Raw genomic sequence first — 12500 nt, 5'->3', positions numbered from 1 at the left:
GATGTAATGCCCACAGAGTTGCCCAAGACATTGCCACCAAAGAGGGAGGTGGATCATAAGATTGAGTTGTTGCCTAATACTGAGCCACCATTAAGGGTACCATATCGAATGTCTCCACCTGAGTTGGAGGAATTGAGGAAGCAGTTAAGGGAACTTCTAGATGCCGGGTTCATTAAACCTTCCAAAGCCCCATTTGGAGCGCCGGTGTTATTCCAAAGGAAGCATGATGGGTCCTTAAGATTGTGCATTGACTATAGGGCCTTAAACAAGATCACTGTGAAGAACAGGTATCCCATTCCTCTCATTGCAGATTTGTTCGATCAACTTGGTAGCGCGAGATGATTTACTAAGTTGGATTTGCGATCGGGGTACTACCAAGTGAGAGTAGCCGAAGGGGATGAGCCCAAAATAGCCTGTGTGACTCGGTATGGGTCTTTTGAATTCTTGGTGATGCCGTTCGGGTTGACAAATGCTCCGGCAACATTTTGCACCCTAATGAATAAGGTATTACAACCTTTCTTAGATCGCTTTGTGGTTGTTTATCTTGACGACATTGTGGTGTATAGTAAGACGCTTGAGGAGCACGTTAGACATCTGAGGGAGGTGTTCCAAGTCCTACGGGAAAATGAGCTGTATGTCAAAGAGGAAAAATGCTCATTTGCCCAACGAGAGGTGCCTTTTCTTGGCCATATTGTAGGAGGTGGCATGATCCGAATGGATGCAAGCAAAGTCCGAGCAATTTCTGATTGGGAGCCACCAACCAAGGTAACGGAATTGCGGTCCTTTCTTGGCTTAGCAAACTACTATCGATGTTTCATTGAAGGCTACTCCAAGATCACTACACCCTTGACGGACTTGTTGAAAAAGGGCAAAGTATGGGATTGGGACTCTCGGTGTGAGAAAGCTTTTGACCAAGTAAAGCAAGCAATGGTGAGTGAACCTGTACTTGCTTTACCAGATTTTACAAAGGCGTATGAGGTATGCACGGATGCTTCAGACTATGCAATTGGGGGAGTATTGATGCAAGAAGGGCATCCAATTGCTTTCGAGAGTCGAAAGCTGAATGAGACAGAACGGAGATACACGGTCCAAGAAAAAGAGATGACTGCTGTGGTGCATTGTTTGCGCACATGGAGGCACTATTTGGTGGGTTCCAGGTTCGTGGTATTCACTGATAATGTTACAAATAGTTATTTCCTAACCCAGAAAAAGTTGTCCCCCAAACAGGCTCGTTGGCAGGTTTTCCTAGCAGAGTTTGATTTTAGCATGGAGTACAAGCCGGGGAGTGCCAACATTGTAGCTGATGCTCTTAGCCGAAAGATGGAATTTGCAACGATAAGCCAACCCAATAGTCCCTTATTGGAGCGCATTCAAGAAGGGTTGTCCCACGATTCCACGGCCAAAAATTTGATTGAGCTTGCTAAAGAGGGAAAAACGAGGCGATTTTGGCTCGAGGGAGAATTACTATACACTCAAGGACGTCTATATGTGCCCCAACATGGGAACTTACGAAAGGAAGTCATGAAGGAATGTCATGATTCAAGATGGGCTGGACATCCAGGCATGCACAGCACTTTGGCTCTCTTGGAGGATCGATTTTATTGGCCTCACATGAGTGAAGATGTGGAGACTTATGTGAAAACTTGTTTGGTGTGCCAACAAGATAAAATCGAGTTGAAGGCTCCTGCTGGGTTGCTACAGCCTTTACCTATTCCGGAGCGCCCATGGGAGAGTTTATCCATGGACTTTATTGTAGGTTTGCCTAAATCTGATAGATTTGCAAGCATTTTTGTTGTGGTGGACAGGTTTTCGAAGTATGCAACTTTTATCCCCACAACCAAGGAGTGTCCTGTTGAGGATGCTGCTCGCTTGTTTCTTAGACATGTGGTGAAGTATTGGGGAGTGCCACAATCTATCATCAGCGATCGAGATGGGCGATTCACGGGACGATTTTGGACGGAGTTGTTCAAGTTAATGGGCTCAAACTTGAACTTTTCAACCAGCATGCATCCACAAACTGATGGGCAAACTGAACGAGTGAACGCGTTGTTGGAGATATATCTACGGCACTATGTGAATGCCACACAAAGGGACTGGCCAAAGTTGCTGGATGTGGCTCAGTTTTCTTACAATTTGTAAAGAAATAGGGCGACAAACCAGAGTCCGTTCGAGATAGTGACAGGACAACAGCCACTTACACCCAATGCTGTTGCGACTCGTTATGGGGGACCGAATCCAGCAGCCTATCGATTTGCGAGAGATTGGCAAGAGCAAAACGACTTGGCTAGAGCTTGTCTTCACAAGGCAAGTAAGCGCAATAAGAAATGGGCGGATCAGAATCGAAGAGATGTGCAATATCAGGTTGGTGACTCCGTCCTTGCTAAACTGCACCAGATTTTGCGACACAATGGGTTGCATAAAGGGCTTGTTCGACGTTATGAGGGGCCGTTCCGAGTTTTGAAGAAGGTAGGCAAGGTGGCCTACAAGCTTGAGTTGCCTGAAAAACTCAAACTCCATCCAGTGTTTCATGTGAGTATGCTTAAGCCATTCCATAAAGATGGAGAAGACCCAAACAGAAACAAGTCCAAACGAGCACCGATGGGGGCAAAAACCGCCTATGATAGAGAAGTGGAGAACATAGAGGGGGATCGTGTGATCAGACGAAAGTACTATTGACCGCGGCATGAATACCTAGTCCGATGGAAGGGATTCCCTGATAGTGAGACAAGTTGGGAACCTGCTGAAGCCTTGTGGCAATTTCAAGACAAGATAGATCGTTACCATGCGAAGGATGCAACGAGGACGTCACTAGATTCGGTGGGGGAGAATGTCATGGGTTGCGCATGGGAGCCCGCAACCATGACACATTCGTGTGATCCATTAAGTGGGAAGGAGGTCATTTGGCCCGATCGGACTGACCCATTGCTTGAAGAGATTGAAGGCCCATCTACAAGCTCGTCACATATGGAAACATAATCTTCGAAGATATACAATCGTAGATTTGATATGTAATCTTAGGAGATATGATTTTGTAAATCTTAGAGATTTGATTTGTAGATACCATTCGATATTAGCCATTCATGTACTTGATCTGTACCGTGGGATTTGGGGAGGCTCTACTATAAATAGAGGCCTCTCCCCTCAATGTAAATCACTTGAGTTTTGAGGAATAATAAGAGTTCTTGAGAGTATTCACTCAAACATTATTCTCTCTTGTGTTCTTGATATTTCGTGGCTTGTTCTTATTTCGTTCTTCGTTCGCCTTTGTTTGATCTTTGAGTTGCTTTCGTTTGTGTTGGTTTTCCAAGGGGAATTCTATTGAATCCTCAAATCGTGGGATTTAGGCTGACTTAGGCGTTTTTGAAGCAAGAAACTGCCTAAGGCCGCACGGATTGTGAGGCAAAAATCCTAAGTCCGTGACACTTACACATGCATGGCTTAATCTTTGAGACAAGCATATGACTACTGGCAGGATCAACCAGGTAGCATTCCTCCGCGACGTCGACACTGCATGGCTCTCAACATGCCGCATGAGCAACGAAGAGGCCATAACAGAGCACGAGCATCGTCCGTGTCAAGAGACAAAATGCATAGGCATCGAGAGACAAGGGCCTAAACCCTACTCTCAAAAATATTTTTCGCATCCGAAAGCACGAACGAGCACCAGTGCATCGATGAGGCCACACCGATTTAAGGGGGCACACTCGGGACACAGGGCACGATTGTGGTCCACCACGCAGTCCAAAGGGCACGAGATGGAAAAAGGACGGCAACACATCCATAATTCCATCTGGCTTAGGTACGCAACACAGGATCCCGATCGCACCCCTTGGGTTCAATTAGAACAAGGGGATTCAATGAAGAGGAGTGTGGCTCGACAGTTCAATGTGGGTAGCATAGAGCCTGCCAATACACACAACCAAAACACCACTCATATGCCCATTGCGTACTAGTAGTAGCACCCACGCACACCGGCCAACAACCCACCCAACCAATGTATTGATAGGGGAGCGGAAGGAACAATGAAACGAGGGCACACCACAAACGCTTGGCACGAGAACTACAAGGGACAAAATCCCACTGGGACTTGGTCGAGCCAAGACCGAGCCTACAAACTCAACTTACGCCCCCCAGTGTGCCGTTGCCGTCAAAGGGACTTGGTACTGGGGTCACGGGCAGCTTCGAATGCAGGCAAGGGCTTGGCAAGGCCAAGGCGCCGATGGGTCACCGACTTGGGAGGCACAAGGCGTCCCTAACATGACGGGGGAGAATGGGCAAGCCAAGCTCGAGCCCATAGCAATGCATAAGCCACCCCAGGAGATCTTTGCCCGATATAGGGAACTTGGTCATGGAGTCGTTGGCTACATTTCTATGGGCACGGGCTTGACCGGCCGAAAAATCATCACCCCGGCCACTAGCGCCGGCGATCAACCCACCACCGTTGGTGAGTCATTGCGGGACTATCCGACCCCCGTGGGGGCTGCAGACGCACCCCACCTCGGGTTCGAGGGGGGGCCACGTCGGGGGGCAGCGGATCTCTACCCCTTAAAGAGTTAAAAAAACTTCGTCAATCTGTTACCAGGCAACATTCTTTTTTTTTTTTGAAACAAAACGACCCCAAGGGTCATCACAATCTTATTAAGAAACATCACAAATTACAGCATTGTGGATTTCCGGCGGATAATCCATTTCGAACAAACAATGTTTAGCCTCACTACACATTTTTTTACAAATTAAATGAGCTACAGTGTTACAAGACCGTTCGGTCCAAATTAAATTGGCCGATTTGAAAAAACTGAAAGCTGCTGTGCAATCCTTTATTCGTGCGCCTATTGTGGTGACGTCATGGGCTAATTTATTAAACTTGTTGACCAGCCCCACGTGATCTGTCTCAAAGATGACTTGATCTTTTAAATTCAAATTACAAGCAACTTTTATACTTTCTTCGAACGCCATACACTCTGCTTCTTCCACCGACATCCTGCCTTCTTTGAAACCCCCACCCCCTCCTAATACAAAGCCTTCTTCATCTCGTATAATCGTCCCATACCCGCATCTATTTTCACCTACAGTAGCATCAAAGTTAACTTTGAGAAAATTCTTTGGGGGTTTTTTCCACTTTTTCTCCTCTATATTCTGCGATAATAATGGTTCTTTCAGCAGGTTACAAATTCGAAATTCCCTGTGTAGGTTACTGGCTCTTTCCCATATCTGTTTAGCCTTCTCTTCTTTTCCCCTGAAAATAAAATTATTTCTGTTATTCCAGCAGTTCCAAAGAATTGTCATCAGGTCGGCCATAGCTCTCTTATCCAGGACCCGCATCAGTTCTTCCAACCAGTCAATGCACCGATCGTAATTCTTAGAGATAAAGCTCCTGGTCCATCCGCCTATCGAAAGAACAGCTCTTGAGGTCGGGCAGTCTTTTAACGCATGTAACAGCGTTTCGGTTTCAGCTCCACATCTTGGGCATCCCTTGTAGAATCCTTGTCTGATGCTGGCGATCTTACAGTTTGTCGGAAGTATTTCATGGCCCACTCTCCACGTAAAGACACGAATCTTCGGTAAGGTGTCTAGCTTCCAAATGGCTTTCCAAAAAAACCTATGAGGGCCATATCCTATTTCCTTCAACAGTAACCAGGAATAGGCAGACTTTGAGGTAAAAAATCCATGAGGGTTATGAAACCATATCATTCTATCAGCTTGTCCAACATCTCCAATGGGAATGTTACATATCTTGTCGCCCCAGTCCCGTCCGTAAACTTGCTCGACTCTGTTGGCGTCCCAGCATCTGCTGTCCCCAAGCCACAGATCTTTCACCCTTTTTTCATTTTGGTTTAAGGTGTAGCTTTTAATGACGTCCCCATTTAGACCTTCCATACCCCAGTTGTCGGCCCAAATATTTATCTTTTCACCATTTCCGACCTGCCAACCAAAGCCTTCTTTTAGCATTTCCGCAGCTTTCGCAATGCTTGACCAGGTGAAGGATGCTTTGTCAACCTTTTTAGCTTTAAAAATATTACCGTCAGGAAAATATTTTGAAGACAGGACTTTGAAACAGAGGGAATCAGTGTTGTTTATTAGTCTCCACACTTGACGCCCTAAGAGAGCCATGTTGAAAAGTCGAACATCACGAATTCCAAGACCTCCCATAGCCTTCGGTTTACATAAGGTCTTCCACGGGATCATAGTCCAGTATCTTCCTTTCTCCTTTCCCGCCCACCAAGCTCTGCTCAGCTTTGCCTGGATGTCATCAGTAATGCCTTTGGGTGCCAAGAAAACCGACATAGCATACGTGGGAATAGATTGGAGCACCGCTTTGATGAAGACTTCCTTTCCGCCAAAGGAGAGCAACCTTTTGTCCAACTATTTATCCTGCAAGACATCCTATTAGTAATCTCCTTGAAAGCCGCAGATTTCTTCTTACCTACAGGAATAGGGAGGCCAAGGTAATTGTTTAGATTCTCCACCACCGTCATGCCAAGGAGGCCACTAAAGAAAGCTCTCTGATCACGTGATGTGTTTGGGCTAAAAAGTACCATTGACTTTTCAAGATTAATCTCTTGGCCTGAAATATTGGAGAAGGTATTGAGCATATTAACAAGACTCTCCACATCACCCTTTTTATTCCTGACAAACAAAAGTGCGTCATCAGCAAAGAATAGATGATTTATTCTAGGACCATCCCTACTTGCCCGAATGCCCCTTAAAGAGTTATTCTCCTGAGCATGAATAAGCATTCTCGACAAAGCTTCCATACAAAATAAAAACAAATATGGAGATAGGGGATCCCCTTGGCGGAGACCCCTCTCAGGGATGAAAGAATCAGATAAAACATTATTGCATTTAACCATATATTTAACCGAGCGGACACATTCTATGATTTTAGCAGTCCACTTTGCATCGAATCCCATTTTCTTCATAATTGTTTCAATGAAATTCCACTCAACGCGGTCATATGCTTTGTTCATGTCGAGCTTGACCACAAATCCTTTATTGGGCCCATTTTTAGAGCTATGAAGGTAATGGAGGAGCTCATACGCTATTAGGATATTGTCGTGTATCATCCTGCCCGGCACAAAAGCGCTTTGATTTTGGCTGATGCAGCTAGGTAGGACAATTTTTAGCCGATTTGCATACACCTTTGAGATGATCTTGTATACAAACCTACACAAACTTATAGGGCGATAGTTAGTAATCTCACAGGGATCTCTAATCTTAGGGATTAATATGATCATAGTATCATTAAGACTAGAAATATCCTTTTCCCCGTTAAGAACGTCTAAGCAAGTCCGAATGGTATCCTTTCCCACTATCTCCCAGTGGTGCTTGAAAAAATTTCCCGATAGCCCATCAATACCAGGGGCTTTGTTTGGGTTCATTTGCTTGATAGCTAGAAGAACTTCTTCCTCTGTATAGGTCATATTGAGCCATTCATTTGTTTCCCTCGTCACGCACTCCTTCATGTATCCCATCTCTTGGATTTCAACATTTTGGCCGTTAGCCCGGAACAGACTCACAAAATAATCTTTAGCCACCTTACAAATGTCTTTACTATTTGTCACCCAATTTCCTTCCACATCTTTGATCCTCTCAATATTGTTCTTTTTCAGGCGACCAGTAGCTTTAGCATGGAAATACCTAGTATTTCGATCTCCCTCCCTAAGCCATCTCGACCTAGACCTTTGAGCCCAGTAGCTTTCTTCCCTAGCATAGAGAAAGTCAAGCCTTCTGCGAGCTTCCTTTAGCTTTTTCCCACTATCCACTCTGCTGGCGGAATCAATGATCGACTCAATCTGTTTTTCCAATTTCCGCATTTCACTCTTCATTTTCCCAAATTTCTGACATTGCCAGGGACCTAGAGCCGAACGCACCCTTTCCAACTTTTCCCCGTATTCTGTATCCTCTCTATTCCAGGCTCTTTCAATAACATTTTTAGCTTCCTCATCCCCAGCCCAACAGACATCAAACTTGAAGCACAATCTCTTGTCTTTCGGGTAGTCTTTCAGTTTCCTACCCCATAAATCTAAAATAATAGCGTCATGATCGGACTGGGTTTGTCGAACCACTTTAGTAGCTATAAACGGGAAATTTTCCACCACTTCCACCGAGGTGAGGAATCTATCAAGTCTTTCCTTTATCAGGCTCCCCTCATTTCTGTTGTTTACCCATGTAAACCATCCACTGTCAGGCTTAATATCCACCAAAGCCATCTCATCCATGACTTCTTTGAACTCGTTCATTTGGACCCTGACTCCCCTGCGACTTCCTTCTTTCTTAGCATCATTTAGTATAGCATTGAAATCACCTCCTACCACCCACTCCTCCCTCACCGATTCCCCAACCCTTCGCAAAATATCCCAAGAGCTTCTTCTAAAATTTGGATTCGCATGCCCATAGAATCCCGTAACCCGAATGGTTTTGTTGTCATCCAGTCTAACCTTGGAGTCTATATGATGTTTGGAGAAGTTTTGTATAGACACATTCATCCCGTCCCTCCACATCAAAGCAAGCCCACCACTCCAACCCTCTGAATTAACAGCTAAACCATTCTGCAGCCTACAGTTATTCTGAACCCTACGAAAATCATTGGCAGACATTTTGGTTTCGCTAAGGAATATAACATCAGGGTTGTTGACAGCGATAAGTTGCTTTAGCTCCCTTATTTTAGCAGAATTCCCCAGACCACGGCAATTCCAACACAAGAATTTCATTGAGAAAGCTGTATCCCAGCAAACCGACACCTTGAGAAGGGAGGAAACCAAGGATTACAAGGGCACCACCTCCAAAAACACCTTAGCCGACCGACTCAAAGACCTTGACAAGACTTGAGGGAAAACCCGATCCCCGCCACCGAAGAGGACGCAGCAACTCAACCCACAAGATGCACGAAAACAAGAACTACGAGAGGAGGAAGGAAACTGCACCCAGAGGCAAACCACAATACACGAGAAAACCCCCCATAAGAAACACCGCCCAACGTCCGACAGCCGAACCCCACCCCAGGTTTCAAGAACAGGGCAAGCCAACAAAAGACCCCCCACAACTCCCAGAAAAACAAAACCCCACAAAACCCAGAAAACCAACGAAACGAAAACCCAAAAGGGCACTAAATCCCTTCCGACGACGATGGTGGAACAGTCAGCAAAGCAGGGTCAAGAACGTTCAGGACCAATCATACAAGAACGACATGCATAAATGCAAGAAATAAAAGAAATAAAAAAACCCTTAAACATGCAAGAGCGACGATGATGGGACGTAGAAAGTCAATAGGGATAAAATCTGGCCAGCGCGGTCCCACACAAAATTTTTATCGCGAAAACCCGAATGACCATGCAAAAACCCACGTAGCCAAATCTTTTTTGCATGCAAGGACCACGAGAACACAAGAAACAAAATAAAACGAATAGAAAACACCAAAATCAACGCAAAAGTCTGCAAGACACGTCCAATCCGACCAAAGCCAAACGCAGAACCTGTCGCAACAATTCAGAAACTCCGTGCCGCACAATCAAAATCAAGCTGATCAACAATCATGCCTATCAAGAACCCTCTCTTTATCAACAGGACATTGACGAAACCCCCACAATAGACCACGAATCACAAACGCCAGAAAAGAGAAACAGAAACAGCCAAAAAACACCGCTACGCAACACCAAAGACCTTCAACCCACCACTACTGCCATTGAACGCCAAGGCAGACACACACGAACACAAGAGCAAGAAAAAGAAACGCCCAATTCTTCATCTTAGAGTACATTTGTTTGGTTTGCTTGGGGATAAATGACAATTGATAATGAGTGCTACCAGGCCACATTCGTATGTCTGAAACGGGGACACTTTTCTTTAGCCCGCACATCCGAGGCACCAGGGTGCCCCTGCTACTCGAGGCACCCGCACATCCAACGTCCTAGGTTGCCTATGGTGTCCGAGGCTCCCGCACATCCAAGCACCAACGTGCCAATGCTGCTCGAGGCTCCCGCACATCCGAGGCACCAAGGTGCCGATGGTGCCCGAGGCTCCCGCACGACCAAGGGCCTAGGTTACTGATGGTGCCCGAGGCTCCGGCACGACCAAGGGCCTAGGTTACCGATGGTGTCCGAGGCTCCCGCACATCCAAGCACCAAGGTGCCGATGGTGCCCGAGGCTCCTGCACGACCAAGGGCCTAGGTTACCGATGGTGTCCCAGGCTCCCGCACATCCAAGCACCAAGGTGCCGATGGTGCCCGAGGCTCCCGCACTACCAAAGGCCTAGGTGCCGATGGTCCCGAGGCTCTCGCACGACCAAGGGCCTAGGTGCCGATGGTGCCCGAGGCTCTCGCACGACCAGGGGCCTAGGGTGCCGATGGTGCCCGAGGCTCCCGCACGATCAAGGGCCTAGGTGCCAATGGTCCGAGGCTCTCGAACGACCAAGGGCCTAGGTGCCGATGGTGCCCAAGGCTCTCGCACGACCAGGGGCCTAGGGTGCTGATGGTGCCCGAGGCTCCCGCACGACCAGGGGCCTAGGTTGCCGATGGTTCTGAGGCTCCCGCACGACCAGGGGCCTAGGTTGCCGATGGTGTCCGAGCTCCCGTACGACCAGGGGCCTAGGTTCCGATGGTGTCTGAGGCTTCCGCACGACCAGGGGCCTAGGTTGCCGATGGTGCCCGAGGCTCTCGTACGACCAAGGGCCTAGGTTGCCGATGGTGCCCGAGGCTCCCGCACGACCAAGGGCCTAGGTTTCCGATGGTGCCCGAGGCTCCTGCACGACCAAGGGCCTAGGTTGCCGATGGTGTCCGAGGCTCCTGCATATCCAAGGCACCAAGGTGCCGATGCTGCTCGAGGCTCTTGCACCACTGACGTCCTAGGTGGCCTAGTTGTGCGTCCAACGCTCCAGCACGTCCAAGCAGCAATGTGCGGATGCTCCGGCACCATCGACGTCCTAGGTTACCAATGGTGTCCCAGGCTCCCGTACATCCAAGCACCAAGGTACCGATGGTGCCCGAGGCTCCCGCACGACCAAAGGCCTAGGTGCCGATGGTCCCGAGGCTCTCGCACGACCAATGGCCTAGGTGCCGATGGTGCCCGAGGCTCTCCCACGACCAGGGGCCTAGGGTGCCGATGGTGCCCGAGGCTCCCGCACGACCAAGGGCCTAGGTGCCGATGGTCCCGAGGCTCTCGAACGACCAAGGGCCTAGGTGCCGATTGTGCCCGAGGCTCTCGCACGACCAGGGGCCTAGGGTGCCGATGGTGCCCGAGGCTCCCGCACGACGAGGGGAATAGGTTGCCGATGGTGCCCGAGGCTCCCGCACGACCAGGGGAATAGGTTGCCGATGGTGCCCGAGGCTCCCGCACGACCAGGGTCCGAGGTTGCCGATGGTCCCGAGGCTCCCGCACGACCAGGGGCCTAGGTTGCCGATGGTGTCCGAGCTCCCGTACGACCAGGGGCCTAGGTTCCGATAGTGTCTGAGGCTCCCGCACGACCAGGGGCCTAGGTTGCCGATGGTGCCCGAGGCTCTCGCACGACCAAGGGCCTAGGTTACCGATGGTGCCCGAGGCTCCCGCACGACCAAGGGCCTAGGTTTCCGATGGTGCCCGAGGCTCCCGCACGACCAAGGGCCTAGGTTGCCGATCGTGTCCGAGGCTCCTGCATATCCAAGGCACCAAGGTGCCGATACTGCTCGAGGCTCTTGCACCACTGACGTCCTAGGTGGCCTAGTTGTGCGTCCAACGCTCCAGCACGTCCAAGCAGCAATGTGCGGATACTTCGGCACCATCGACGTCCTAGGTTACCGATGGTGTCCCAGGCTCCCGCACATCCAAGCACCAAGGTGCCGATGGTGCCCGAGGCTCCCGCACGACCAAAGGCCTAGGTGCCGATGGTCCCGAGGCTCTCGCACGACCAATGGCCTAGGTGCCGATGGTGCCCGAGGCTCTCGCACGACCAGGGGCCTAGGGTGCCGATGGTGCCCGAGGCTCCCGCACGACCAAGGGCCTAGGTGCGGATGGTCCCGAGGCTCTCGAATGACCAAGGGCCTAGGTGCTGATGGTGCCCGAAGCTCTCGCACGACCAGGGGCCTAGGGTGCCGAAGGTGCCCGAGGCTCCCGCACGACCAGGGACCTAGGTTGCCGATGGTGCCCGAGGCTCCCGCACGACCAGGGGCCTAGGTTGCCGATGGTCCCGAGGCTCCCGCACGACCAGGGGCCTAGGTTGCCGATGGTGTCCGAGCTCCCGTACGTCCAGGGGCCTAGGTTCCGATGGTGTCTGAGGCTTCCGCACGACCAGGGGCCTAGGTTGCCGATGGTGCCCGAGGCTCTCGCACGACCAAGGGCCAAGGTTGCCGATGGTGCCCGAGGCTCCCGCACGACCAAGGGCCTAGGTTTCCGATGGTGCCCGAGGCTCCCGCACGACCAAGGGCCTAGGTTACCGATGGTGTCCGAGGCTCCTGCAAATCCAAGGCACCAAGGTGCCGATGCTGCTCGAGGCTCTTGCACCACTGACGTCCTAGGTGGCCTAGTTGTGC

At 49.7% G+C, this 12500-nt stretch overlaps 1 protein-coding gene across 1 annotated transcript in view; it reads right to left on the bottom strand.

Moving 5' to 3' along the window:
• Positions 1–4638: 4638 nt before the first annotated feature.
• LOC107959736 (uncharacterized) overlaps positions 4639–12500 on the bottom strand; it is a 7914-nt gene continuing 52 nt past the window's right edge. Inside the window, exons 1-4 of the mRNA XM_041076120.1 lie at positions 12405–12500; positions 8793–9043; positions 6429–8741; positions 4639–6330 (exon numbers count right to left, since the gene is read on the bottom strand). The exon at positions 12405–12500 is cut by the window's right edge and continues 52 nt beyond it. Coding sequence (XP_040932054.1) covers positions 4639–6330; positions 6429–8741; positions 8793–9043; positions 12405–12500 — 4352 coding nt within the window. The remainder of the gene's footprint in view (positions 6331–6428; positions 8742–8792; positions 9044–12404) is intronic.

This window comes from Gossypium hirsutum, chromosome A09 (assembly GCF_007990345.1).
Source record: "Gossypium hirsutum isolate 1008001.06 chromosome A09, Gossypium_hirsutum_v2.1, whole genome shotgun sequence".
In the NCBI taxonomy this organism is placed as follows: Eukaryota; Viridiplantae; Streptophyta; class Magnoliopsida; order Malvales; family Malvaceae; genus Gossypium; species Gossypium hirsutum.
Note: the sequence above shows the minus strand (reverse complement) of the source record. Positions and strands in the feature narration are given on the sequence as shown.